At 46.6% G+C, this 27,836-nt stretch overlaps 2 protein-coding genes across 6 annotated transcripts in view; both read right to left on the bottom strand.

Annotated features, from left to right (window-relative positions):
• Positions 1–8: 8 nt before the first annotated feature.
• On the bottom strand, positions 9–8,445 carry LOC109509729 (glutamate receptor ionotropic, kainate 1-like). The gene is made up of 18 exons (XM_019859550.1): positions 8,007–8,445; positions 7,428–7,595; positions 6,696–6,953; positions 6,413–6,594; positions 6,169–6,222; positions 5,742–5,912; positions 5,400–5,543; positions 4,971–5,078; positions 4,839–4,883; positions 3,947–4,060; positions 3,674–3,877; positions 3,351–3,574; positions 3,162–3,280; positions 2,290–2,507; positions 1,700–1,925; positions 737–987; positions 473–624; positions 9–121 (listed from the first exon to the last, which is right to left on the bottom strand). The coding sequence occupies exons 1-17, from the start codon at positions 8,080–8,082 to the stop codon at positions 499–501; spliced, it is 2,688 nt and encodes an 895-aa protein (XP_019715109.1). The 5' UTR covers positions 8,083–8,445; the 3' UTR covers positions 9–121; positions 473–498.
• Positions 8,446–11,281: 2,836 nt separating this feature from the next.
• Positions 11,282–27,836, bottom strand: part of tiam1a (TIAM Rac1 associated GEF 1a) — a 32,245-nt gene continuing 15,690 nt past the window's right edge. For 4 of the 5 annotated variants that reach the window (XM_019859547.1, XM_019859545.1, XM_019859546.1 and 1 more), the window contains 19 exons: positions 26,502–26,654; positions 26,347–26,421; positions 24,206–24,376; positions 24,026–24,130; positions 23,192–23,273; positions 22,747–22,833; positions 21,659–21,871; positions 20,899–21,005; positions 15,262–15,489; positions 15,111–15,179; positions 14,902–15,027; positions 14,476–14,584; positions 14,211–14,390; positions 13,807–14,022; positions 13,050–13,108; positions 12,835–12,946; positions 12,592–12,679; positions 12,268–12,443; positions 11,282–11,972 (listed from right to left, as the gene is read on the bottom strand). In XM_019859547.1, the coding sequence (XP_019715106.1) occupies positions 11,521–11,972; positions 12,268–12,443; positions 12,592–12,679; positions 12,835–12,946; positions 13,050–13,108; positions 13,807–14,022; positions 14,211–14,390; positions 14,476–14,584; positions 14,902–15,027; positions 15,111–15,179; positions 15,262–15,489; positions 20,899–21,005; positions 21,659–21,871; positions 22,747–22,833; positions 23,192–23,273; positions 24,026–24,130; positions 24,206–24,376; positions 26,347–26,421; positions 26,502–26,654 (2,808 nt within the window). In that variant the 3' untranslated portion in view covers positions 11,282–11,520. The remainder of the gene's footprint in view (positions 11,973–12,267; positions 12,444–12,591; positions 12,680–12,834; positions 12,947–13,049; positions 13,109–13,806; positions 14,023–14,210; positions 14,391–14,475; positions 14,585–14,901; positions 15,028–15,110; positions 15,180–15,261; positions 15,490–20,898; positions 21,006–21,658; positions 21,872–22,746; positions 22,834–23,191; positions 23,274–24,025; positions 24,131–24,205; positions 24,377–26,346; positions 26,422–26,501; positions 26,655–27,836) is intronic. The other variant, XM_019859549.1, reaches the window with a different exon arrangement.

Here is a 27,836-nt window from a genome sequence, read left to right as displayed (position 1 = left end):
ATTCTTTCTTTTTTTTTTTTTTTTTTTGGTTTGGAGTCTCAAGAGTTCTCCATGTCAGGCTGACACGAGGCATCACTGCAGGCGGGGAGCCGTTTTGTCCATCAAGGTCCAGAAAGACACACTGAAAGACACAAGGACATTTGAGTCAATATAACCGGTGTCCTTCCTTTGTACGCAAACTCATCAAGAGGATGGTGGCAAAGTCTGACAACTCGCCCCAAAACACAAGAACTATGCCAAAAGGTGAGGAAACAACAGCAATCCGGCAAAGCTGATTTTTGAGGGAAAATTCGGCCCCCCTAGAACAGTTTCACTCAGCAACATGAACATTTGGGCAGCAGGTCGATCATGAGGAGACCCACAAAAAATTGTCTCCGGAAATCATGCCCGAAAAGACACAAGACGATGCCCAGTGCGATGGACAACGAATCGGATCCAAAGACGAGCACGCTTGCCGTCAGCGATTACAAACCTCTTATTTACAACAAGTTGCCGCGGTCACTCGATGTCATCGCCGAGCAGCCTGCCGCTCTCCAGGTCGGTGGACAACGATGTGCCCGAGGAGGAGGTGGAGCCGCGCCGTTGAAACTGGCGGGACTGCACGCCGTAAAAGAAACAGAAGGCCTGACGCGGTGACCGGTGGGCAAAGAGACAGAGACGAGACCGAGAAAATACGCCGTTAAACAAAAGGCTTTCCCGTCTGGGCCCCGCGGGAGGAGCGCCTCGCCCGGCTCACCTCCTCGATGTCGGCGTTGCGGCGGGCTTTGTAGATGAACTCGCCGATGGCCACGAAGACGGACAGGACCAGGCCGGCGGCGAGCACGATGAAGATGCCGCCGATGTTCTCCACGCCCAAGGCGTTGGCCTCCTTGTTGTCCTCCTCGGGGCAGCCGTTCCCTCGCCACCACTTCTCCTTCATCATGTGCAGCTTGCCCTCCTCCTGCAGCTGAAGGATGGCGATGGTCACCTTGTCTCGGTATGGAGAGCCTGCAGGAATGAAGCAAAAGATAGAGAGAAAAAAAAGGACACCTTTGAAGACAATAATAATAATAATAATCCATTTTGAGAGAATAGATGGCATCCAAGCCTTAAATAGGAAAGTAGCACAATTGGTCCATGGCTTTGTAGGTTGAACAGCAGGATTGATTGGGATCATCATTTGTTGACTATTTACCATGAAACTATTAGCTTGTCTTTTGAATGACGCCGCGTTTTATAATCAAATAACCAAACTGAAACATTTCCTGTGTGTTTACGGGGGTAGCTTTTTGAGACTTTTTTTGGTGAGTCTTCTCATGAAAGACATGCCGACCAAATTTTTCGTTGTTAGGTTAAAATGGTTTCAGGGGGCTGAATTTACAACAACAACAAAAAATGTACAGGTTTTACGGCAAGTGATCAAAATTGGCCGCCGTGCTTATCTTACATCAAATTACCAAATTTAAATTCGCAATTTTGCTGCGTCTATATGTCTCAGTATAAATTTTGCAGGCACTCGGCCTAGATTTTTTTTAGTCACTGAATGGTGAAAATGCGCTTCAAATGGCCATTTCAAACCAAAGATGGCCGACTTCCCGAGTCTTTTCGGGCATGGCTCCTGGAGACTTTTTGGTGGGTCTCCTCTTGATAGACGCGCATATTAAGTTTCACGTTTGCTAAGCGCGACAGAATTTTCCAAACCCTCCTGGTGTTTCCTCACCGATGGGCGTTCCCACTCCGTATCCCTTGGAGTCGATGAGTCCTCCGATTTGCGTCAGGTTGCAGTTCCTCTGGCTGATGTACTCGATGCTGGTGGACTCCATCAGCATGGCGTAGTCGGTGGTGAGGACGCGCGTGATGCCCTCCCGGTTGTTCTTCACCAGCGCCGTGTTCTTCCTGCTGCTCATGAAGGCCCACATCTTCTCATAGGTGGAAATCTTGGATTTCTGTGGCACAGAAACACATAAGCGCACGCGCTACCGTGTGTATGTGTGTGTGTGTGTGTGTGTGTGTGTGTGTGTGTGTGTGTGCAAAGACAAAATGGGGCAGCTGTGCTCTAAATCTCATCCGGCTGATTCAATTTGTTCAAGTCGTCAACACGGGCCGCGGCGTCTTATCCGGCTGCTTGTAATTCGTCAGGCTAAAGCCCAGCGCGAATCATTCGCGCTGGACCAGCGAGGACGTGAAGACGGAAAAAAAATATATCACATGACATCACCTGAACTCAGCTTATCCGGAGCTAAATGCTAATAATAAGTAACAAACTAAACTTGCAAGATGTCAGAGTGTCACTGGTAAAAATAAAGAAACCTTGAAGAAGGTCATGGTGGAGCCGTCCCTCACAGCGCCGTACTCGATCCTGGTCTGCTTGGCCAGGTCGTCGGCTGAGTCGATGGGCGCGTCCATGCGCTCCACGGTCAGGAAGGCGGCCAGGTTGGCCGTGTAGGAGGAGATGATGATCAGGGTGAAGAACCACCAGATGCCGCCCACGATGCGCGTGGACAACGCCTTGGGCATCAACTCGGAGCCTGAAACAACAAGAGTACGATACGACTACAACTATGACGCCTCACATCTAGACTACATGTGGTTGGTTAATCAATACCGGAACAATACTAACACCAATCTAAAGGCCACTAACCACAACCGAAAGGTGACTCACCATCAATCTAAACAGTACGAACGCCAACCTAAAGGCTACCAACCAATAACCGATAGATTACCAACCATAACTTAAACAGTACTAACCCTAGCTTAAATCCTACTAGCTCTAACCTAAATGCTAATGACTATACCTAAAGCGACTTTTTTTTCCGACCAAGCCAAACTTGACCGCGATTAATCCAAACCTAAATTCGACGAACCATAACCATAAGGCGGCGAACCCGTACGAACAGTAAATGCTAGTACTGTAACCGGAGTAACCCTATCCTACATGCTAACACAAACCCAAATGCTACTAAGCTTCATTAAACGCTACTAACTTAAATAAACTTAATCTATTTGCTACTAACCTGACAAAGCACATGTTACAACCCTAATCGGAACAGTACAAACTACGACTACTGCTACTAAGCGTACCTTAAACGCTGCTAACGCTAACCCAAATGCTACAAATTGGCTAGTTAGCTACTTTCAACTCGCGCCAAAGTTTCCATGAGCTACTTTTGCTCTTTGTTCACCTTGCCGCATGAGCGCGCCGACACCAAACCAGAAGCTGTTGAGCAAGGTGAAATTGTTCTGGATCAGTGTGGACGACGGGTTGCACGGATGGGGGTTGTACCACTCGTAGGGGGTAAACCTGACATGAGAAGGACAAAAGCGGTAAGCGGAGCGCGGGACCAGTTCGTGTCAGGCGATGCGATTATTACCTGGCGATGACAAAGAGTACGCAGCTGACGCCGGTGCAGGCCAGCAGGACGTACATCCAGATGTCGGGCGACAGCGGGTTGAGGAAGGAGAAGACGCCCGGGTTGGTGCCGTTGGGCTTGCGGTAGAGGATGCTGATGCCCAGCGTCATGAAGGGTTTGGAGAAGTCGATGACCTTCTCGCGCACGTACGTGATGGTCAGCGGCGCCACCGCCAGGTCGGCCACCTACGGAGGCAGGCGGGCTCGAATGGCTTTTGTCTCGCAGTCGCAACATGCAGAGCCATCATCACATTTATCACGTCAAAATCTCGGCCGCGTCCTCACGTGGTCGATGAGCTCTCGCACCATCCCGTTCCACTCGCCCTTGTCGTTCTGGGCTCCGTACTTGCCGTCGGCTACCAGCCGGACCTCGTAGGTGAAGCCCAGGATGTTGGAGAGCTCCTTGAGGAGGTCCAGGCAGTAACCCTCAAAGCGGTCGTTCCCGACCAGGTCCTTGTCGGGCTTCTTGTACATCACGTACGGGTTCTCCTAAAAAAGCAAACGTGTCACGTTTCGTCCTCTCCTCCTTGGCATTTCCATCCCGGTCTTCTCCCTCACCAAAATGGTGGTGACGATCAGCGTCCTGTTGGCCAGCGAGTCGGTGACGTTGTTGCTGTTCGGTGTTGACTTCTCGATCAGGTTCATTCCTTTGATCGAGTTCCATGTGGCGATCTGGAGGGAAGAGATGCGGAATTCATTTGGATCAATCACACTTGACTTGTTTATTCCCTGCAAGGTGACGTGAAGATAAATAACTGCCGAGAGGAGCACAGAATCTGCGGTAGATGGTATAAATTTGGGTGATGGTATTGATTCGAGCCTATCTTGATGATGTAATTGCGCGACAATGGCTTCAAGTAGATCTGACCACAAAGGGGCCGACCATACCTGTGTTTCCTTCAACATTTTTCTTTTTTTTAAATCTACTGATTTTTTTTTTTTTTACTCTGTGGATTAGTCCGAGTTGTGTTTATTTTTATCGTGCTGGTTGGTAGTGTGAATAACTGGCAAGAGGAGTCAGCGCATTAATTCAATGTACATTGCGCGTATGCCATCCACATACGAGAATGTGAGCGTATGCTAGCAGTAATACACACACACACACACACACACACACACACACAAAAACACAAGCACAGATGGGATCAAGCATATGACAGCTGGAGCCCGAGCGCCCCCCCCACCTCTCTTTCCCCCCCTCAGCTGCTAAAGAGCAAAGTCACTGATGCGATAAACGCTAAGTACGTTAAACAAGCACACTTGACATGTCATCAAGTCACACTTGACGCGCTAGATTATTCCACGCAAACAAAAGAGTTTCGCTTGTATCAGGTAGCGATTGCACAAATGTCAAAAGTACAAATGCCGCTTTGCGCCAGGAAACCCCCGCGGCAAAACAACGGCAGTTTGGAAGAGACTCTTTCACAAATCATGCCAAGTCAAAACAAACCTTGATCCACCTTTTGGTGAGGCGATTTACACCCTCCACGACACCCTGAGCGGACAAGGGGAAGTGTGAGTGAGCGTTACAGTGCTAACAAGGTGCAAGGCATCATGGGAGCAGGTGGACTCACTCACTCACCCTGGTGCTGCCGTCTTCTTTTAGGCTGATGATGTCCAAGTCAAACTCCCGCCTCAGGCCGTCGCTCTTGTTGAGGACAATGTGGCCCGTCAGGCCATCCCACTGCGCCTGTGACATGAAACACAAGAGCGGTTTACTTTTTTTTTTTTTTTTTAACACATGTATCAAAGTTAAAATAGTCCCTGAGTGGGTTAGTGAGTTAGTAACTTAGTGAGCTAGCTAGCTATCTGGATAGCTAAGTAGGTAGCTAGCGTGGAATGTTGTCAGTTAGCTTGCTAAACAGTGTGTTCGTTGCTAAGGAGTTGGATTGATAAATTAGTTAGTTAGTTGGTTAGTCAGGCAGTCATTTAGTTGTTTCCACATGTCTAGTTGTTAAAACTCTATCCAGTTGTCAAAGTGAGTGAAAATGTCTTCTCCTGAGTTCCGTACCTCCTTAAAGAGGTTCATGTATCGAGGTCCAAAGCGCCAGGGCTTGTGTCTGTGACACTGCAGAGAGCTGACGGTCATCTGAGTAGCACGCTGAGACGCCACAGACACCAGGAACACGGCGTCGTACATCAGAGCTGCGTCAGTCTGTGACAGGAACATATGGAAACAGGGTTACAAATATTTAGTGATGAAATCATTGCGCGCTGTCGATCAGCTACCATCACTCTACCTTTCCACTTCTGCCGCGGGTACCTTTTCAACGACCTGCCTACCTATTAACTACCTACCCACCTTCGTAACAAGGTCGAGCAGAGTGTGTTCAAGTCTAGTGTATTTTATTACAGTCATGACGCCGTCCATGAGTCCACCATCTTGCTTGGGCCCCTGTAGCCTCTCCATGGCCCACTTGTCCAAGGTGGAGGCCACCCGGGGGTCGTCAATGTTGAGCAGCCTAAAGCCCGTCATGTTGACTCCGCTGTAACGGTACGGCTCCAGGTCCAAAGCAAACAAGTCCTACGCCAAGCAGGAAGTGGCATTAGCATCAGTTAGCTAGTTAGTTATCTTGCTGGCTCCTTTGTTAGTTATGTAGCTAGGTCAGGGACTGGAGAGTCAATCAGTTACTTACTTAGCTCCGTTGCAAATGCAGTATTTTCTAGTTAGTTACTTTTATTAGGTGGCTCAGTAATTATTGAGCTTTCCTGCATGCATCTGGCCTCCTTCCATGCTTGTATGCAAATATTTTAAATCCATGCTCCGTGCTGTGACTCACCAAAGTCGTGAAGAAGAAGTGGTAGTACTCTGTCATCATTCCCATGGATGAGAGCTATAACATCCCAACAAAAATAAAATAAAAACATGTTTATATACACATATCAGCATGGGTTTTCTCCTGTCATTACCCCAAAAATCCCGCATGGTCGGTTATTGAAGTGGCTGATATAAGCGGGTCGGAAAATGGGCGGATTGATGGATGTGTGTAAGTACAGCACATATACAAAGTGTTATGAGAAAACCTGTTTGAGTAGTTCCGAGGCCATGCTGTAGGAGCAGTCGAAGAGGATGAAGAACTCTTTGTCCTTCTTGAGCTCTTTGAGCAGCGGCCTGGCGTCCTGGTTGCCGGGCGTCAGCTGGCGGATTTTCATCTTCAGGTTCAGCTTGGCGGGAGCCTTGATCAACTCCTGCATGCGCATCAGACCTAAAGAACAAACAAAAGCACTAACGGGGCGCCAGGTCGTTGTATGCACCATGGCGCAGTCCAGTTTCTGTTGATTTGTTAGTAAAATAGTCATGACGTACCGGTGCTGTCCTGGTAGACGACGGTGAGCTTCTTCCACTTGAAGAAAGTGACCACATCCAGCACAGCCCTGGCAACCGCTCTGTACTCGGGGTACAGGTTGATGAAAAAGGTGTCCCGGTTGTCCACCGATGGGTGCTTCCACCGCGTCTGGATGTGCGGAACCTCCAGAGCGTTGCAGATGGACTGAACGGCGCTGACGGAAGAGCTGTGGGACGGACCGAACACGGCCACCACGCCCAGGGACAGTTGGTCGCACACTAGACCAAGGGACAAGTTAGTTAGATAACTTGGGAGATGTTTAGTTGCTATCATGAGCCAAAGAAAAATGGATGCCGTGAATGGTACAGTCCAAGTCACAATAACAATAACTTCCACTGATTGTTTATTGTTTGTTGATTAGTTGGTTAGCTAGCGAGCAACATTTCCAAGATGTTAGTTGGCTAGCTAGTCAGTAAGCCTTCCAAGTAGGTCGTTACTCGTTAGCAAGCTAAATAGTGTGCTGGCTTGCATAGTAGTCAAATAGCCTACTAGGTAGTTAGTTAGTTTGTTTGTTAGTCAGTTGGTCAGCAGGCTATGGAGATGTTAGTGAGCTTCCTCTGATTCAGCTCAATGCCACGTGAGAGCAGATCTGCACAGTACTGTATTAGTGCATACATTATCTTTCAACTTCAGGGGTGACTGAAAGTAAAAATCAAATGTGACAATCAAACAGGACAAAATGCGGTCGTGACCTCTGCGCGAGGCTTCAAAGCCGTCTTTGGGGTTGATGCGTTGAATGTCGTAGGTGAGCGTGACGTTGGGCATCAGTGTCTTGTTCCTGTTGATGTTGTTGACGGCAAACTTGAACGCCAACTCGTCCAAACTGACCAGCTCACGCTCGCGCGTCTCCAGGATGCCGCCTGGTATCGCGAAAGAGAGCATCCGAACTTGACCAAAAACGAACTAGCATACAATAATAATCCCCTTTGCTGACATGAAGAACTACATGAAATGTGTATATTCAATACATTAGTCGAGGCACAATACAATAAGACGTCACAAGACGTGCTCATTGTGTTTTATCAAACATACTAATTACGTATTTTAAATGAAAACAATGTTCTTACCGTTCTGAGAAAAAACGTTCTGTACTTGAAATACGTACATAGAATGACACAGTACAAATATTTAGCAGTTACAACCAAAAATTCAGCCCTAAAAATAAAATGTTCCCATACTCCATTTTCTACATGTATTGATTAATTTTAATAATAAAGTAGTGAAGGCCGCGCAGTTTCGAAAGCCTAATGGCATGTGCGTCTTGAGCTCACCAATGCGCAAAACCTGAGCCTCGACAAGCCACGTGTGGAGCAACAGAACCGGAACCACAAAAACCAGCAGGTCCATCGTGTCCACGGTGACGGTGACGGTGCCGTGCAGTCAGCATCTGGAACTCTCTCCAGGATCTTCCTCTCCTCCGAGGAGGAGAATGATGATGCAGGTCACCTCCACCACCTTCACCATGTTAACTTGAAAACAACCAAAGAAGCTGCGCGAATATAGTCCAAAAACCTAAATGTCTGACAGCCCAATTCCCGGCCCAACATAATCCTGACAAAGTCTTGAAAAGTCCACAAATTGGCGAAGAGTCAACACAGACTCACACAGCGGCATCAGCGAGAGAAAGTCTGGCGAAACACAAAGTGAGCTACATCCGCAAAGCTCCTTCAAAATAAAACAAATTACGGAACCCTCACTGACAACTGACAATATTTTAGGTTTTGTATTAAGGATGAACATAATTAACAAATGAAACATTGAGTGGCTTCTCGCTCAGCACCCCACAATTTTGCCCCTTGATGATCAGAAACAATGGCATTTCAAATGTCATGTGTACAAGACGACATTTGTCTTTTCACTCAGGGTAGTTAGTTAGTGCTCCAGCGAAGGTCCGGGGGTCCCGTCCCTGTGCGTTGAGCCGACCAGATGAACCAGGTTTTTCCAGTGCCGTAGCAGTTAGGTAATATCCTGTGATCGCAATTTGTGTGGTTTGCCTCCTGTTGGGTGTTTGGGATTAAGCAGATGCGCTAGAATAATCTTCAGGTTACATGCCAGATGTCAGATTATCTCTTTAGAACCACAACTGGATCACCCACACACATACCGTCACCGAGCGATAGAAGCGTGTGCATGGCAATTTATGTGGACGTACAAATTGTTCCCTGAACGACACTGATAAGAGGTGACAATAAAGGTGGTGGTGGTGGTGGCGGCGGTACACATAACCGCCTAATGTGTACAGTTTAGGTTTTTAAATGTTGTGTTCAAGTTCAAATAAATACATTCTGTCTACCATATAGTAACACAAAAAATAAACTTCTAAGATGTGGCGAGAATACAGAGGACTTGCACACACAAAAAGTGTAAATGTATAAAGTTTATTGCTGTTGCCGTCATACAAAGGATCATACTCGTGTCGTGTAGCAAAAAGTACAAAGTTGAGACAAAAGGGGACAACACGTGATTGTGCCTCACAGTCCCAAAGCGCAACTGCTAGAAACTGCATCACAAATGTTTGTACAAAAAAAAACAAAAACAAAAAAAACTCCTACAAGCAAAAGCGGCTCATTGTTGGCGACTGGAGTGTCATTTTGTTCTCGAGTGCAAACAAGCAGTGAAACAGTGGCGCCCGGTGGAAAAGAGGAGACACTGCACGGATGACTTTCAAGTAAACTCGGACCCTAGCTGAGGTTTGGAGGTGGGCGTGGCCTCAGATGATGTGAGTTATTACTGTTAAATGAGCAATAGAGGGTGAGGCACTCACGTTAAGTTTGCCCTCAACAACACAACGGGGGGATTCAGATAACGTCAAGTGACGCTAAGCTCACTTGCAAGTGTTGCTTAGCTAAGTTTAGCACTGTTGTTTTGATTTTGGTAGCCTTGCTACTTGTTTTGGTTCATTGGATCCAGCAAATCAGTGACATTTTGATGTACTTTTAGATTTTGGCGGGTGTCAAGTTCCTCTGTCAACTTGTTCATGACACTTTCAGAAGGGAAGATCCACAAGCTAATGAAGTGAACGAAACAACTTGAAATGAATCTTTTAATCGCTTCAGTTGCTGTTAGTTTTTATTTCGGCAGGTATCAACTTGATCTCATTCCACTGGCTAATGAGTTTCTTTTATTTTGAGGAGTGTCACCTTCCTGCTTTCATTCCTTTGGCCTTGGCTCAAGAAGGCTCTCAGCCGCTAACTTTTCGCTAACAAAATGACTGCTCCGCTATTGCTTTTATTTGGTTAGCTCGTCTTTCCTGACTTTGGTCCCTGATTTCGAGAAATTACTGATTTGGATATCATGTGAATGGCACAGCGGTTACTGCTTTTATTTTGTTAGGTTGTTCCTTCCTGTTGCTGTTGAATGTGACCAGCAACTTTTTGTAACAAAGCTTTCATTTGGATATCCCCGGCTGGTTCAGCCGTTACCTCTAAGTTTTCCACTTCCTGTTTTAAGTTTTATTGCCGCTGCCGTGAATACACTAATCTGACACATTAAGCAGCTTTTGTGTGAGCAAACTGATTTCAACTGGACGTTTAGGAGCATGTGTGTTCGCTAACACCATATAGCAAGACTGTTGTAAACAACGAGTGCTGAAAGGCAATAAAGTTGGTCCTAACTTTTTTTTTTTTTTTAACAAACATGTCATATCAAAAGCGAGCATTCGGGTCTCATAAATACAAACATCCTGGTCACTCACCGCAGGGAAAAGTGAACGGCACAAAACAAGTCATAAAAATAGAGAAGTTCAAAGGTTTTGCGTGGAAAATTAGACTTTAGGGCCCTAAAAATATGTTCTCTTGTTGCACTAAACACTAGCAGGATTCTTGCTGGCTACTCTGGAAGCTTTGAATTTGGATCGCAGCTACCCGGGTCATCTTTGTATTGCTAAACCCAACCGGGTTGTTGCTGGCTAAGTGTACCATAAAATCCTAAAAAAAAAGTTCTTGCTCTAACAGTGTGTTCTGGAAGTTTGAGGTGACAATCGGCTTCGATGTCAGCGACTTTGGCCATCTTGTACTGCGAAAAAACAATCGATAGGGTTCTTCCTGGGAAACGGTGGATTTGGAGCTATCCTTCAAAATAAATAGGGTTCTTGCCGGAGTATTGGGAATTGTAACTGGCTGAGGGCTGGGAAACGTTATCAAGTCAATTTTCTTGACAGGAATATGTCCTATGCAACCCCACTAGGCGAAACGCATGATTGTGATTCATATTGTATGAGCAGCAAACGCCACCTATTTCGATCCATCTCAGGGAGGCGGCCATTTTGTTTTGTGCTGCTACTTGGTTGTCGACTGAAAATGACGTCAAAGGGCTCAGGTAACGACCGTCATGGCTCGTCTGTTTTCTGGATTTGGTCATGTGACACTGGCAAGTTGAGCCCGTGATGTCATTTTCCGACAACAGCAAGTGGCAGAACAAGGCAAAATGGCCGCCCCCTGAGATAGAGGAAAAAACAGGTGGATTTTTCTGCCTCATTTATATTCGACAAAGAATATTAATCAGAATACCGCGTTTTGACTAATGGAGAGGCATAGAAAACATTATTGGAAGCAAAAAAATATATATATTTAAAATAAATAAGGTTCCGACTTAGTCCAACAGCATATTCTGTAGATTGGAGAATCACGGTGAAACTCAAAAATAGGATTCTTGCATTGAAGTGAAAACGGGGCTCATCGGTATTCCTCACAGAGGGGAAAAGGTATCATTCGCACACTCGCGTGGACGCAGGTGTACCTAATAAACAGGCCGGCGCGTCCAGTCGGTCGTGATCAGACGGTGGCGTCAGAAGACGTCGCTGTTGCAGCCGAAGTCGTCCCTGCGCACCCACACGGCGTCACGCTCGGGCCCCCGCTGCGCCGCGCACGCCTTCAGCACGCCGCGGATCTCCATGGCGTCCATCTTGGCGTCCAGTTCTGCGGTCTGCGTGGGCGCCCCCGCGCCTCGTCGCGACTTGCAGTACTCGTCGTCATCGCTCAAAATGTCCGTCTCCTTCACCTTGGCGTCGTCCTCGTACGGTCGCAGGTCGAACTGCTGCTCCAGCCACAGCTCCGAGGGCACCGTCGAGTGCCGGGTTGGCGCCGACGGGGCGACGGGTTCCGTCGCAGCTGGGTCGGAGTTCCGCTGGTGGTTGTTGTTGTTGAAGACCGGGTCCGTGTCCAAGACCAGGTCCGTGTTGATGGTGAAGCGGTTTCGCAGCAACTTCCTGCGAGCTAGAGAGCGGGGTGGAGCCGAAGCTGAACACAGGGAGAGAGAAAGTTTAGAGAGATGTTTTATTTTGGTAACTTGGTTGGTTTTATTTTTACTTTGCGACTTCCTGTTTCTGATCCATTGCCAATGGATTAACAGGAGTCAGCAGATTTTTTTGTTTTGTTTTGTTTTTAATGAAAAATGGACTTATGATTTTCCTATTTTTGTTTAGAATTGTTGCCATTTTATTTTGATAGATTTGCTACTTCCCAAGTTTTTATGCTGAGAGTTAGATCAGTGGTTGATGGAACTTAGGATTTTTCAACAAAGTGTCAGGATCACCTGCTCGGTTGACGGCGGGCCTGTGCGCCCCCTTGAGGGCGCAGAGCCGCTTGCCCCCAAAGGGGATGTACTGCTGGCTGAGGGGAAGCGATTCGGTCTTGAGCAGCTGCCTCCGCTGCTTCTCCCTGAGGATGGAGTGCACCGCCTTCAGCAGATCCTTCTTGCTTTCCGCAGAACTGAACACAAAAAAGGAAGACGGGACGGCGGATGTTCATTAAGGAGGCGTTCAAGACAGCTGGGAAAACCGAGTACATTCATTTTAATTCAATGAATAAAATGTAAGCAATTTTTTTGCTGAAAACAGAAAACAAAATAGGAACAAACCTGCAGCACAACTGGAATGTTCTCTCGGGTCGCCCCTCGGATTCCGACCTGGTGTGAACTATTTCACACACGGCCGTGCCTTCAGAGTCTAGACACACACACACACACACACACACACACAAGACAGAGATATGTAAACTGCTAACCTAAAAAAATAAATAGTTAATTAAAGTTGTTCATCTATATTCCCACTAATTGCTGGGCCATTAGCAGGCAAAACAATTTGGGGTTTGATGATGTAACCTGGCGCCGGCGTACTTGCGAGGGCGCGGACTTGCAGTGAGTGGGTGGCGATCATGTGACGGAAGCGGAAGTGATCGCGCTCGTCGTTCATGGATGATCGGTGAGAGGTACTCTGAAGCGGGGGTAGGGAGGGGGTAGGAGGTCGTAAATTCATATGGTCACCGGAGGGCACTGGACTTCACTTGGATATGAAAATGAACAAAAAGCATCCTCACCACTTTCTTCCGGTGCTTGGACGAGTCTTTGTACACAAACACCACAGCGGTTTTGAACACTAAAGAGACAAAAAACATTTTTTTTAATGCCATCATGTCGAGCTAAATCCAATTCCACGGGGCCATCCCAGCACAATTCGCTTGATGTGATGATGTAACAGTTGGAATAGGAATTATCAGAATCAAAGCCGACGAGCATGGTGCAAAACAATAAGAGGGCAATGAAGAGGATTTTATGGCCCGATAAAAACGTTAGTGCAGAGATCACATCGTATACAGAGTTCTGAATTCCGCCAGAAACCCAACAATGCACTTCTGTAAACATTCATGTTGGCAGAGGCCGATAATCATTACTAGCCCATTCCTCCCTCAGTTTTTTTTTTCATTTTCCTCAACTCAACTTTATTTAGAAAGCGCTTTGAAAACAACCATAGATGCATCCGAAGTGCGGTACATAAAGTCAATTGCAATTAACATAAATGACATTTTTCAATCGCAATGCTTTAGAACTTCGGTTTAATGGTTTCTGAAGAATTTAAATTGACTTAAAAAAGGTTTGACACGACGGATTTCATTAAATTAGAAATGACAGCAGTTTAATTTAGGTAATTAAAATATAATAAATAGTTTGGGGAGTGGACCTGGAAGGGCGCCTTGCGGTACTCCACTCTAACATTAGACATCGTCAATCAAAAATGGAAGCACGTCCCAGTCAAAGGTGTATTGTTGAAATACTCTGCGTTTTGTAGACGCTTACCAAATGCGGCCAATTCTGGGTCTTTCTTGCTCTTCCCCAACGAAGCCGGAGGGTTGATCCAGACCACGCTGGAGTGCATCAGCAGATCCCCCATGGACAGGTCGCCCACCTCCTTCTGCTCGCTGATAAGCTGATCGAACACGGCGCCAAACTCCTCGTGCAGCTTCTGCATCTCGTTGATGTGACTTGCCACCTTGTTCATCGCCTTCATGGCCACTGATGAAAAGAAAAAAGAAAAATTGAAAACTCAAGTCACGCAGGACTCCCTGAATCAAGGTCGAAACCAGAATGTTAAGACTCTCTGCCGGGGTCGACAGCGGATCTCCTTGAGGCAAAGTCTAAAACACAGAGTGGACTCATTTTAAACGAGCATGGTATGTCAAGCAGTGTATGAGGAATCTCACTGTCCAGGTGGTAGTGCTCATCGCTGTCGGGGTCGGTGAGGGAGAAGAGCTCCCTGAGGAGCAGCGGGTACTTGAGGACCCTCTGGATGGGCTTGATGAGGTACGACTCCAGCGTGGACGAGTGCTGCTGCTTGGGGTTGCGCTCGGACAGGAACGCCTTGAAGTCCGGGTCCGTTTTCGCTGGACGAGACAACGCGACCGCCTTTCACGTTGACGTTCCAAAATGCCGAGAGCACTCGGGAGGGACGGAAAGGGCGCAACTCACCTTTGGCGAGCACCTTGGGCACCTTGGTGTGGCTGGCGCAGAATGCGCTGTAGATCTTGAAGCGGTCGGCGTAGTAAAGGAACGAGCCGCCCAAGGAGAAGAGCACTTTCTGCCAAAAAGAAACGAAAACAAAAAAACAAACACAAAATGCATGACTGTTCACTCATTCACTCCCAAAGACGTTTTTAAACGTCTTTTCAGACTTGGTCTAGAATTGGCTGGTACTGAATGAGTTAAATTGGGTTTAAACCAGGATGCGTGACTCTCTTAAACAAGATCTAAACTAGGGTGGATAACTCCCTGAAGCCAAGTCGAACCCCAAATCCTTAGACAAGGTCTCAACCAGGGTGCAACCCCTTTAAATTAAGTCTTAACCAGTGTATGGCTCCCTTGGACAAGATCTAAACCATCCCTTTTTATCGCTACCTTGAACTGTTCCACTTTCTCCAGTCGGTCTAGATCGGGCACCAGTCTGATTCCGTCCTCCAGCGTCTTCAGAAACTCCACCTGGAAGTCCACCATCTCGCCCAGGTTGCCGAACAGAATGTCCAGCTGGGACAGACCAGGACGGACGTCAGACTTGGATCACGGTCCATTGATCCGGCGGTGCTTCAAAAGAAGACCATCTTACTTACCTCATCCTGCGTGAGGAAGCTCTCCTTCTGCAGCGGCGTCAAGTAGCACTCGATGAGGTACCGCAGGTCCTGCACAGACGAGGAGAGAGCTCAGATGGGGCGACGAGGCGCGGGGAAGAGGGAGGGCGGATGGGGATGGGTCGCCACCGACTTTGACGTAAGTCTTCTCCGTGTCCACCAGCTCGCTGATGACTTTGCGCAGCTTGTCGGCATGCGAGAGCTGACGTTGAGCGCAGGACGGCGGCAGGGGCGACACCGGGCTGGGGGACGGGGACGACAAGGAAGACGAGGAGGACGAGGACGACGACGAGGACGACATCGGGCACTCGGGAGCGTCGCGGTGGCTGCGGTGATGGAAGGAAGACGCCTGCTCCGTGTTCTGAGGGGAGGAGAGCATGCGGAATAATGAACTGAATCATCGCCAATACAAGAAAAACATGCACCCTTATCTAAAGGTGGAAACTAGATAAAAACTCCCTTCAAGCGAATTCTAAGAATGTACGACTCCCATATACGGGATGGAAACCAGAGTGGATGACTCCCTTCAGGTTCGAAGTCATTAAAATGATCTCGAGCGACGTGTGTGAGCAGAGAGTACAATGTCGAAAGCAGCGGATGACTCCCTTTTGGTCTAAACTTGTGTATCCAGGCAAGACACAATTAAGAATGACAAACAAAACTGCAGAGGCGGGAACAGACCCGTCCACGCGCATTGCACGCCTCGTCGCTCGTTCGCACGCCGCTAAATGACAAAGCGCATCTTCTGCGGTGGCCTTCAAACCCGTGTGGTAGCGCTTCCGCATCTGGACATGCACGCACGGTCTTTCTCTCTCACACACACACACACACACACACGGAAAATAGCACTTCATGTACAGTAAAGTAACTTTTAGGCTTTCAAAAAAAATCTCACAAAAAAATCTAAATTTCAGGGCTGTATTGTGAAAACAAATCACATTAGTAATCTAAAATGCGTTCAATATCCAGGTACTATATCCAATCCATTCTTGATTTGCTTATCCTCAATCGCGATATACTTTTCGTCTTTAAGCCACTACTCCCAGCTGACGTACCAAACGCCAGAACTCTATTCCTGTCTCCTATTTTGCTGTTCAAGGTTGGATACGCGCCACTGTAACAGGGTTCCAGCGAGACCTCTGTGACGTGTATTCAGTCACCCAAGCAGTTTTGATTCTGGTCCGTCACAATGACATTCCGTTAGTTTAGCAATTAGCATCGCTTCTCTGGCTTTCCCTCTGTTAATTACTCCTCATACTCATTACTCCCTTTGTGAGAACGATACTTGTTAAAAAGTGTATTTTATTCGTAGCCATGGAGGCGATACGATGGAGGCTTGTGACTATCGAGTTAGGAGCGAAACAGCCCACATCTTGCAATCAACAACTTTTGTCCAGACTCCATCCCTGCCTGATTCCATTTAGCTCAAGCTTAGAGTAAAGCGGGAGTGTCGAAATTTGGTCCTCAAGGGCCATCATCCTGCCTGTTTTCCATCCCTTCCTGCTGAAACACACATGATTCAAAGGATCATCTGATCAGCAAGCTCTGAGGAAGCAAGATAACGATTCTGATAATTTGAATCACGTGTGTTATAGCAGGGAGTGATGGAACACAGGCAGGAAGTTGGCCCTTGTGAACCGTGTTTGGACACCCCTGGAGTAAAGTAAGGACAAACAAATGTACAGTAGTTATACTGTGCACTATGGTTCATGCAAGATACACCCAAGTATATTTTGTGTGTGTGTGTGTGTGTGTGTGTGTGTGTGTGTGTGTGTGTGTGTGTGTGTGTGTGTGCGCGCGTGTGAGAAGTAGAGAGACACGGTAAAGAGGTTTGCGGTTAGCAAGGCTTTCTCTCTGGCTCCAGAGGCCCTGGCCAAGTCAGCGGTGAGGTTTGGCTCATTTCTGGCTGCATGCATGCAGTCTCTCTCTCTCTCTCTCTCTCTCTCTCTCTCTCTCTCTCTTTCTCTCTCACACACACACACACACACACACACACACAAGCACACACACACGCACGCACACAATGCACGCACGGCAATCTTCCACGGATTTAGTGCTGTACCCTAAACCACAACAGTCAACACAACAGTCAACCTAACAGACAAAACCAAGTCAAAGACACAAATCAGCAAGATTTAGAGTAGTGTCTGACTCCCTTAAAAAAGGCCAAACGCAGTTTTAAAATTCTTGAACAAGGCTTGCGTATCATCCCCTTCAGGGGGGTCAGGCGTACGACACCCCAAAATAAGATTGAAACTAGAGCGTATGAGTTCCTTAACGAAACTCGGCGTTCAGTGCAGCCATAACCCAAAGCGTATGCCTCCCGTAGGTGAGGTCTAAACCGGAGCGTATGACTCCCTCAAGTGAGGTGTCGCCCTGCCCGAGTGACAGATGGAAGGTGGCGCAGAGATGTCAGCACGACACCGAGACACCACTTCACCGCCAACAGTCATAACCAAGAGAGCTGCTGACCCCAACTGACGCCGCCCCACCCCCGTTAGCGACATGCTGACGCATGCCCGGCTAACAATTCCGCATCATAATCAAAACCAAAATGCGCTGTCAGCACAAGCACAGGGCGGCTCACCAGGTGTAAAACATCCCGGACCAACTTGGACGCCCACTTGGAGCCCACCCTGGTCCTCCTCTTGGACCTCCTGAAGACAGACATGCCGGTGCTCGGATCACGGCTCCAGCATCCGTTCCACGGGGTGGGGGGGAGCCAACAAAACCACCCAAAGTCCAAAAGCCCTCAAGGGCGCCCGGGACTGGCGTTGAGAAAAGTCGTCGCGCTGCGAAGTGCAGCAAGCAAGATGAGAAGAAGCAGAAGCGTCTCCGTGAGTTGAGAAACAAGAAGAGGAGGAGGAGGCGGAAGGGAGGAGGGAAAGGAAGGAAGCGCGTATGCTCACTTGCTTATGTAAGCGCCACTGACAGCAACAACAAACCGAATCATGTCCTCTGGCTTGCAAATTTAAATATCCTAAACAAAAAACACCCATTCCAGACTTGCATCAAAAATGACATTTTCCCTTTAACTTGTCACCCCACGCAGAGCTCCTCAAAGTTTCCCCGACATCCATTTTACTCATTTTTGCGTAACCTCACGAACAAAAAATAAAATAGCAGCAACAACAATTATTGTGCATGAGCGTCTGATGAATGTCATCAAGTTACGCAATGACAAAGCAGTCCCCATTCTAGACCTGAATCAAAAAAGATTTTGTTTCCCCTTCACCTTTCACCTCATGTCTGAACTGTTCCATCGAGATTCAAAGAGAAACAACCTCGAAAAAAATTTCAAACCTACATCAAAAATGAAACGTTTTCCCTTGAACCCCGTCTCTCTTCGCTTCTCCAGAAACATTCCCCCGGTGGTCCGTTGAGTCACTTTTGCGCAACCCTGCTAGAAAACTAACTGCAACAACAACTTTCCTTGGCGGAGGTTTTACTCTCTCTCAGGCTGCGTAATTTCATTCCAAAGTCGACACAACCCGCACAGACCACACCTGGTGCTGAACTTTACACGCACAATCACACCGTTACGTAATGACTTTTATTCCACCTGACTGATGCACAAATGTGTGCGAGGGTCTCTTGTCACACCACATTATCGCAACGGGATCACCCGTTAAGAAAACCACCGTTGCGCCAAAATGCTGCAACTTCAGCCAAGTAAAAAGAGGTAAATACATCCAAGACGAGTCTCGACGAGAATGTTACCTGATGCCCCAAGCAGGTCCAACGCATCTTTTCACAGCATGTCAAAGAGCCTGTGGCTATGGAGCGAGTGCGTGGGCATGTGAGCGTGCGCGTGTGTGTGTGTGTGTGTGTGTGTGTGTGTGTGTGTGTGTGTGTGTGTGTGTGTGCAAGCAATGCGGTGAAGAGGGAGGAGCTGCGAGGCGAGCGCCAACCTGTCGCTGTCGTCACGCCCGCCAGCGAAAAGTGGGATAAACACAGATTAGTTACGCATAACGTGCCAGTTCTTGGCTTGACGACTATGAAATTGTATCAACGTTTGATCAGAACAAGTGTGCACGTGACAAAGAGATTTTTGAAAAAGCCACTTTGATCACATTTTTAATTGACAGTTTTTTTCTTCCCAGTGATTCAAAGCTACTTCAAAATACTGCATTCTTTACAAAGAGTTTTTGGTAATATTGGTTGATTTTGAGTGTAGCATTGGGAAAAAATATATATTTAAAAATTTCATAACAAAGACTATTTGGCAGTTTTCAGGACATAATTAGGGACATTTTTTTTAATCATAATTCAAGACTCTAACATCACATATGACTACAGGTGGGTGATAGATATAAAAAATTATTGCAATAATTTTTCAGCAATTTTTTTGCCCTTTTAAAGTAATTGGAAAAATAACATTTCACATTAAGTCGGACCACGGTGGCTGTGCGATATTGTACCAAAATTTGGAATTTTTGAGAGAATTAATTTTGTATTTTTATGAGTTTGTGATATTTTTAAGACAATTTGAAAGGTGGCTATCGGGGATCAAAACGTGACTTAAGGATAATTAAAGCCATTGTTTTTTAATAACTATTCAGTTTGTAATGCGGGCACTTTGCCTCAGAATCATTTAGACGAGCAATTGTGTTGCAAAATTCATTGAGGACGGGACGCCCTCTAGTGGACAGAGTGTGACACTACAATCAAGAGGCATCTTTGCACATGAGATGTAATTTTTGTTAAGAGGTGAAAGGTCATCAAGAAACAAGCAATGTCTGTCAATCATGACGAACCCCGCCCACTCTGACATTTAAATTGCATTTTTCATTTCTAAAGCCTCTAGGTAAAAGAAAGAAAAAAAATCTAGAAATGACAAGCAGACTGACTTTTTCTCCATTGGGAACGACGACAATCAGCACTATCATCATCTCCATGATTGCTGTTATCCCAAGTGACACCCCCCCCCACGGCGCACCCCCCATCTATCCGCCTCCTCTCTCCCTCTGGTTATCACATTTGTAGGCGGCGGTGATGCTTTTGTCTTGAAATAATGAAGTTCGCCGTTGCCCCAGACACTCGTTTGTCTGCGCTAAATGACACAATGAAGCGACGACAGTGTCGGATAATTAAAAACGGTCCCGCCTTTGCCGCCGGGTGAGATGAGGTGAGACAAAGCGGGGATGGGAGAGAGAAAATTTGTGGGGTGGGGGCGGGTACATTTGCCAGGATTTTGTGTGTTTGTTGACAGACAGCTTGAGCATGCCAACACAACCTAAGCGCAACATTTGCTTCATCCTCTCATGTCTAACCTTTCCACACAAACCTTTCCACGCATGCACGCACACAAAAAACGTCCACTAAGAGCTGTCACCATGGTGACAGCGGGTACTGAGGTGACAGCAAAGAGGTATGCCGTTATTCTGCGAGCGACACTCATCACAATGCCGACATGCTGATGAGAGCCGACGGCCGCTTGATTACTAAATCATACGCTCGTCTCACACCTGTCCGTCAAAAGTGTGCAAACACACGCGCGCGCACACACACACACACACACAATTGCGACATGTAGTTTAGCTAGCCAGCAATCCCTGCAACCCAAAAATTCATCTTCCCGTCCTGATAGAATGCCTCGGTGGTCGGTCCTGAGTACACGCATATTACAGTGACAAAGGCCGAAGCGTCAAGAGAAAGAACTTGACTGCCAGGGACCAGGGTTTCACGCTAGTGTCGCCGCCAGGTGTGGTTTTACACATCAGCAGACAAGCTCACATCATTTGCGGGAAAAGGGCTCTAAGCATCATACCTTCTGCGCGTAGATCTTCTCTTCTGGAGGGTCCTCGGGACTCTGCGGCACCCCTTCGCCCAAACTGTCGTCCACAGTCAGGCCTGAGATGTCATCCAGGATGTCCTCTGTGGAAGGACACACAAAAAGGTTGCGCAATATGCTTGTGGCATTCTTAAAAAAAAAAAAAAAAAATGTTCGTGACAATGAAGGTCTTTATTTCCTACTTCTGATCTAACCGGATATCACCTTTGTCGTCATGGGTAAAATCACCTCCAGCTGGAGCGTTGTCTCCCGTCTGTCCTGACATGTGACAGCACCTCATGAATATTCATGAGCTTCCCCGCACGTTAATTATTCCATTAAAAATAAATAAATAAAAATCGGTGTCCTTGTGCGTGAATGAAGAGGGCAGGTACCGAATTAGCATTAGCTGCCACGTCGCTTAACAAGAGACCATCTGGAAGCCACATTCAGAAGGTCAGAAAAATTCAACACGCCACTTATACGTCAATTCAAGGGCAAGGCTTGAAGACAAAAACATCTCAAAATAGATCACACAGTTTGGATCGAACCCTAACCTCCAACAATGGCCCTGGATTTAAAACCCTACACTGAAACCCTGACTTAAAACCCTAACACGCGGTTGACCCAACCATGAAACCCTAACCCAGGCTTGAAACCGTAATTTAAAACCCTGACGCTCAAAATTTGACTTGAAACGCTAGTTTATACACGGATGTCATCTTGGAAGCATATTTGTTAACCATGGCTTCCTGACCTTGGCTCTGTGAGAAGATGTCAGTGGCGGCGGGCTCGGTGGCGGAGCGTCGGGGCGGCGGCGGCGGGCATAGGGTGGCGGGGTCCAGGCGGGGTAGGGCGCCCACGCTCAGCGTCAGGGCCTGGCAGGCAAATGCCGCTCGCATGTCGTCCATCTGCAGGGCGGCGGCCGGCTTACCGTTCAGCAGCAAGATCTCGTCGCCGGCTTGTACACCTTGAGGCGGCGGGAAAAAACAGTCCATATTAATTATTACGCAAAATTAAGCTTTTGTTTCAGATGATGCCACAAGCACATCCGGGCCGTTTTGCAAGTTAGCTGCATGCTAATGCTAACTCCATTCCTGTCTTGACCACACCCTGGTTCGAAACCCCAATTGGCAACCTTCACCCGTGCTAGAAACCATAATCCTGACTCCCAAACCCAACTTCAAATCACATGCCCCAATGTGAAACCCGAACCTTGGCTTGCCAGCCTAATTTGAACACCTTACCGTTGATTGAAACCCTGCCCCCAAAGCCTCGTTTAAAACAGTCAGCCCAAAGGAACACACACATCTCATCCATCCACCTGCTCTCCTAATGGACAGCCAATTAACAGCCAATAGACACAGACGGTTCACCTGTGTGCGCGCGCGCTCACACACGCGCGCACACCCATATATGTGCGTGTGCACACACACTTTTAATATCTATGTACCCAAATGACACGTTTAGCCTCAAGTTCTGACCTATTTGTCTACAATGGGAAATGTCAGCTGTATAGTGGGAGTCTTTATCGGACTGAAAGAAATAAAGCCGCCAGGCCTGACTGCGCAGCAGCTCTGCTTGTGTGCCTGTGTGTGTGTGTGTGTGTGTGTGTGTGTGTGTGTGTGTGTGACTACATTAAGAGCGACGGGTTGGCGTAAAGCCTGCAGTGTTGGCCTGATTTTCGTGCGTGATCTCTTTCAGTCTCCGCACATTCTCCTCAGTGGATCAATGGAGCATTTTGGCTGACCTACTAACATTGAATGTGTGTGCGTGTGTGTGTATGTGTGTGTGACTCAGCAGGATGTGGAGTTAGCGTCATGCTAAGCTAGCTGGTTCCGGTACCTTTAGCAGAGGCGAGTCCGCCCGCTTTGACGTCAGTGATGTGAAGCTGCTGTGTGCCGTCCTCGTCCAGAACACACACTGAGAAACCTGAAGATGGGGAAACAACAAACAGGCAAATTTTGTCACTGTCACCCCATCTGGAAACCCATGTATGAAACAATAACCCAGCCTTGAAACCTTACTCTGAAACCCTAACCTAATGCAAAATGAAAGCCCTATTTTCGCATTTCGAAAATAACTCAATTCTTCATTTGCGTTATCAGAATGCTTTGGAAACTCCTGACAATATTCAGTGATATAGGCACGCAGTTAATTAGACTCGTTGCAGCAGCCGAAACGGAGCAATTAGATCCGCTTGAGGCCAAGAGCCCTCGCAAATGAGCACCGTCACAAAAATCAATCAGCCACGGCCCGCCGTCGCAGTTTCGAGTTTCGAAACAAGTACCGTAGCCCAGCGTGCACGACTCCGCTCGGTCGAACTGGATCACTCTGGTGGCTTTGGTGCAGATCTCGATCTCCTGGTACAGCTGAAAAAGAACAAGAAAAACAAACCGCGTGACGGTCATCGCCCTTGGAAAGAGATTCATGTTTTATTCAACATCTGTGACAAAGCAATTGTGAATCCAGGTCCCAGGGTCATGGTGTGTGTGTGTGCGTGTGTGCGTGCGTCAAGATGTGAAATGAGAACGAGATAAGCGTGAATGTTGATCAAAGACGATGAAGAGCACTCCAGGTGAAGGAGAAAAAAAGGGCTTCAACAACTCAGTGAATAATACGGAGGCCCGTGATGTTGTTTATCTATGAGATCCCAAGCACAAGCTAATTTGCATAATTTACCATATACGCTATGCAGGAATTTTAATGAAGGAGACGTCTCTGATCCCTTGAACCGAGATATAAGTGGCTAAACATGTTAAATGGGAGTGGGACATTTGAGCAAGATACTAAGAGCTAAATAAGACTTGAGAGTTTAAATAAAAAAGGATTATCTTAAAAAAATAATAATAATTAATAAAAATAAAACAAGGAGGCAAAATCAAGACCTGATGACATTTAATAGCTAGATTAGCATCATAAGTATGGGATTTTGATATATTAGCATTTACACTAATGACAAAGGGCAAATCTGGATCTGATCTGGATTCAACTTTGAATATATATATATTTTAAGTGTGGATTTTCAGCATCACGTAAAGGTAAAATGGCCGAACCAAACTTTTTTCAAATTTAATTATTTAAATGGTAAAGTCGCTAACAAAATGACATTTCAATGTCTCACCACATCATAGATGTCCTCGTCATGTTTGGGCACGTACAGGAGCGTGTGGTCGTCCACGGCCACCTTCAAGCGTAGGTAGTGACCAGAAGGGTCCAGTTTGTTTTTCTGTGGGATGACAACAACAACCCTTCAACACGAAGTCACAAACATGAAACCTCAAACGTTTGCATTTCTGTTCACCTTGCAGACGGCACTCAGGACCTCCAGCGTCGTGTCGCCGGGCTGCACCACCGCCAGGATGGGCTGGTCGCCAGGCAGGCACACCCAGGAGGGGGCCAGGCTCTCTGGAAGCCACATATCGTTTTCCAGGGACAGCTGCGGAAGACTTTTCACCGAGCTGTCCCTCTCCTTCTGAAAAGAGGACCAGTGTGCACAGAGAGATACAAGTCAGTGCTTGGTGGTGACGAGCATCCAGCGGTTTAATCGGACAGGTTTCTGGAGATATGCTCCAGTGTATGCAGTCATTTTGGGATATAGTAGTTCATATTCATCTCATTGAAGAGTCGATGGAAGCTGCTGGTGGTCTCAAGCATCTGGTGGTCTAATTACAAAATCTCATTTGTGATCCCCTTAAGCTCCCAAGTGGCTTTCAGCCTGTGTGTGTGTGTGCGCGTGCACGCGGGGGCACCAATCTGGCAGCCCGATCCACATCAACAGAGCCTCACACGTGCTGATCTTTCCGATCATATCAGGTGACAGCTTCCACCTTCTTATTTTCAGGGTTTTTTTCCACCTTTGCTGATACACATTTGCAACAGAGGAGGGGGTGCGCAGAGGGCCTCACCCTGGGAGCCTTGAACCCCCCCCACCAACTCAGCTCGGCACCATCTGGCCCATCCGAGATGCTTCCACTGTCAGTGGAATTTGCCAAAAAAGCCGGGAAAAGCCAACAGCTGTGACCGTTTGGAAGAATTCCGCACAGATGTACTGCTGTAGCGTCAAGTGTTTCACAATTCTACAGCAAGGCTCCGATTCTATCTTGAGGCGGCCATTTTATGATCATTTCCATGGGGTCTTTCAGGCCGACAATTTTTTTTCCTACTGCAAAATTGCGTTTTGTTTTTAACAGAAGTTCACCTCTGACTCATTTTAGCCATTTAAAAGGACACTTTCAAATATGAACGATGAAGATTGTTGTCCAACGGCTACTAGATTTGAACCACATTCTAGACAGATGGGTGACGCTAAATTGCGAAGAACTTCAGTTGGTTTTTGGCAGGGCATGTTGGTGAATTTTGCAGACTTGCTGCAAAACACCTCTCTAGCGCCACAAAGTCTTGAAAATGTATCCCCTACAGCCAGTTTAGTTAGTTCCATGAAATTTGGTAGATGTGGAGTAAACCCACACAAAAAAAAAAAATCTCAGGAAACAAATCTTGCCAAAAGGTAAGGTGAAGATTTCAGATCGATAAATGTCCCTCAGTGGGATTGTCAGTCAAACAAAGACTGCCGGTTGATAGCCTCCGAGACCCATCAACTCTGGCTCGCCTCAAGCAAAGGGAAAGAGGAGACAAAAAGGTGCCAAAGCGGGATGAGGATGTGCTGTTTGACAGGCTGAAAAGATGGCTGGGAATAGGAATAATTGCATTACGTGTGGATCAGAGGCCGGGGAGTTAGCGAGAGACTTAATCCGACAGATAGCGTCAAAGACGGACCTCAGAGGAATGCTCTCGGATGTGAGAAGGGTTCAGTGGTGGTTCCACATAACAAGCCATAATGATGGTAATAATAAAATAAAAAAAAAATAATAAAACAATCACAAAAGGGATCTGGGCAAAAGAAGGTGTAAAATGGCGGCATGCTGCTGCTTTTGGCCTCGGGGCAGCGGAGAAGCTCGTAATCCATTAAACATGCGAAAAGACTCATCAGATGCTCCAGTAAGTTCAGAAAAAGACACACGCGCTTGGCCTGGAGTCACTTACACACCAGGAAAGGTGTGAGCAAAATCAGGTCTGCGGCTAGTGCTAGAAGCTAACGTAGCAGTCGATGTGCTCGATTGGTAATCCGAGACAAATTCATGAGCTTGATGGAACAACACCAGTCACAGGGAAGCCAAAATAAAATCATTTTGCTGCCACTGAATATCCAAATCAAAGCTTCTTGTTCCCAAAAAAGCAACTTGTTTGCAAGGCTTATGAAACCAAACAACACGTGAACAAAAAGAGGAAGTAGCTGTCAGAATAAAACCGTTAAACATGCTCTCCAAATCAGTCCATTGTTCACAAGAAAACTCAACTTGCTATGACTGCACTTTAGTGACATGAATTCGCATTTGTGAAAAAAAAGTGGAGAAAATATCACACAATCAAGTTAAATCTTACAGATTTGTCGCTGATCGAGTCTTCATACGTTGGTTCCACGGGCGCTTTGGCTGATTCGTCGCCATCAACAAACACCTGTTAGAATACAATATGAGCACATTGACAACAACGTGGCGCTCTTCAGGGTGGATTTGCGCATGTTTGTAAAAGTCCACCTGGCTGATGGTGGGGTGCTGCGCCCTGGACTTCCTGCGGGAGGCAGTGTCGATCCCCCACAACGACGAGAAGCGACTTCGGCGTTTGCTGAAGGTGCGAGAAGGCGTGGCCTGGCTGCGCCGCTTCATGGCCATCTCGGTGCGCGCAGACACCTGCGAAAATGCAAAAAAATATTTCAGAAATTCACATTTGACAGTTATCCTTTTATATGAGTTTACACAAAGATAAAACAGTTTTAGAGGGGAAAAAATAAAAACAGACACAGTATTGTAAATATATATGATATGCATCCAGTTATAACAAATAGTATATATAGAATGAAAAAAAAATACATATAAAAAAATATAAACGTATCAGAGTAAGTTTGTATCAAACAAAAAATCAAATAGTCAATTATACTGGAATATCTCGAATTACATGGAATATCTCGAAAAAAAAGGATGGTTGTGGCAACATTAATATAGAGCATAAAGCATCAGCAAGGATTTGAAGGCTACACAATATTGTCTGAAAATAAAATGGACGGGGAGCACGACAAGGGCTGAACAATGTTGATTATGGTGTAAGGTTTTAACGCGTCACTGTGATTGCACAGTCTTCCTATTTGGTATTTGTTTGCCTGTGATGGCTGCTTGGCTGTGGGAGCACTGTCATGATGGGTTGGCTCATCTGAATGCCGTTGCTTCTTTTGTGTGGTGGGAGGAGATGGCAGTCCTCTGTCAGGTGTTGGCACGAGAAGAGTGATTTGCATTTTGATGGAAGAATTTTATTTATTTATTTTTTAGTTCCACGGATGTTAGTATTGCATCAGTATGAATTAATTACCATACATCTAACTGACCAATTTCCACCCCAAAAATTCAGGAAAAAATGAATTATGGACCAGGAAAAGAGTCATTTATCTGATTTAAAGGGCAGATTGTTCATTTGTTTCCGTTGGTAATAATGTAAGACAAGACTGCAAGAGCATTTTGTGACATTGTCAGTCATTTCTCATCTGAAAAATCTAATCCAAAAGTCTCCCTTTTATCATGCTGTTGATTTTCTGTGTCGCGGTGGCAATTAGCAGCAAAATACGAAAAACAAAAAAAGAGAGACAAAGAGAGAGAGAAAGAGAGAGAGATAGTATACAATAGCAGCAAAAAACGAGAGAGAGAGAGAGAGAGAGAGAGAGAGAGAGAGAGTTAAGCCTGTTTGGTGGGAAAGCGCCTCAGGGACGCTTTTTATTGATCTGCCAATCAACACCATCAAACTCTGGTGTGTGTGTGCTTGTTTTCTTTGTTTCCTGGAAAAGAGTGTCCTTTCCCGGAAAACCCGCAGCATGGACGGTTAAC

Source organism: Hippocampus comes, unplaced genomic scaffold (genome assembly GCF_001891065.2).
Source record: "Hippocampus comes isolate QL1 unplaced genomic scaffold, H_comes_QL1_v1.1 scaffold328, whole genome shotgun sequence".
NCBI lineage: Eukaryota > Metazoa > Chordata > Actinopteri > Syngnathiformes > Syngnathidae > Hippocampus > Hippocampus comes.
Note: the sequence above shows the minus strand (reverse complement) of the source record. Positions and strands in the feature narration are given on the sequence as shown.

Bases quoted from the DNA above. Each gene is read 5' to 3' on its own strand.
- LOC109509729 (XM_019859550.1), bottom strand. From the start codon at position 8,082: ATGGACCTGCTGGTTTTTGTGGTTCCGGTTCTGTTGCTCCACACGTGG. The intron at 5,913-6,168 runs GTGAGTCACAGC...TGCTTGGCGTAG, and splicing joins ACTTCTTCTTCACGACTTTG to GACTTGTTTGCTTTGGACCT. The intron at 3,878-3,946 runs GTGAGGGAGAAG...TTGCTTTTTTAG, and splicing joins TGATCGTCACCACCATTTTG to GAGAACCCGTACGTGATGTA.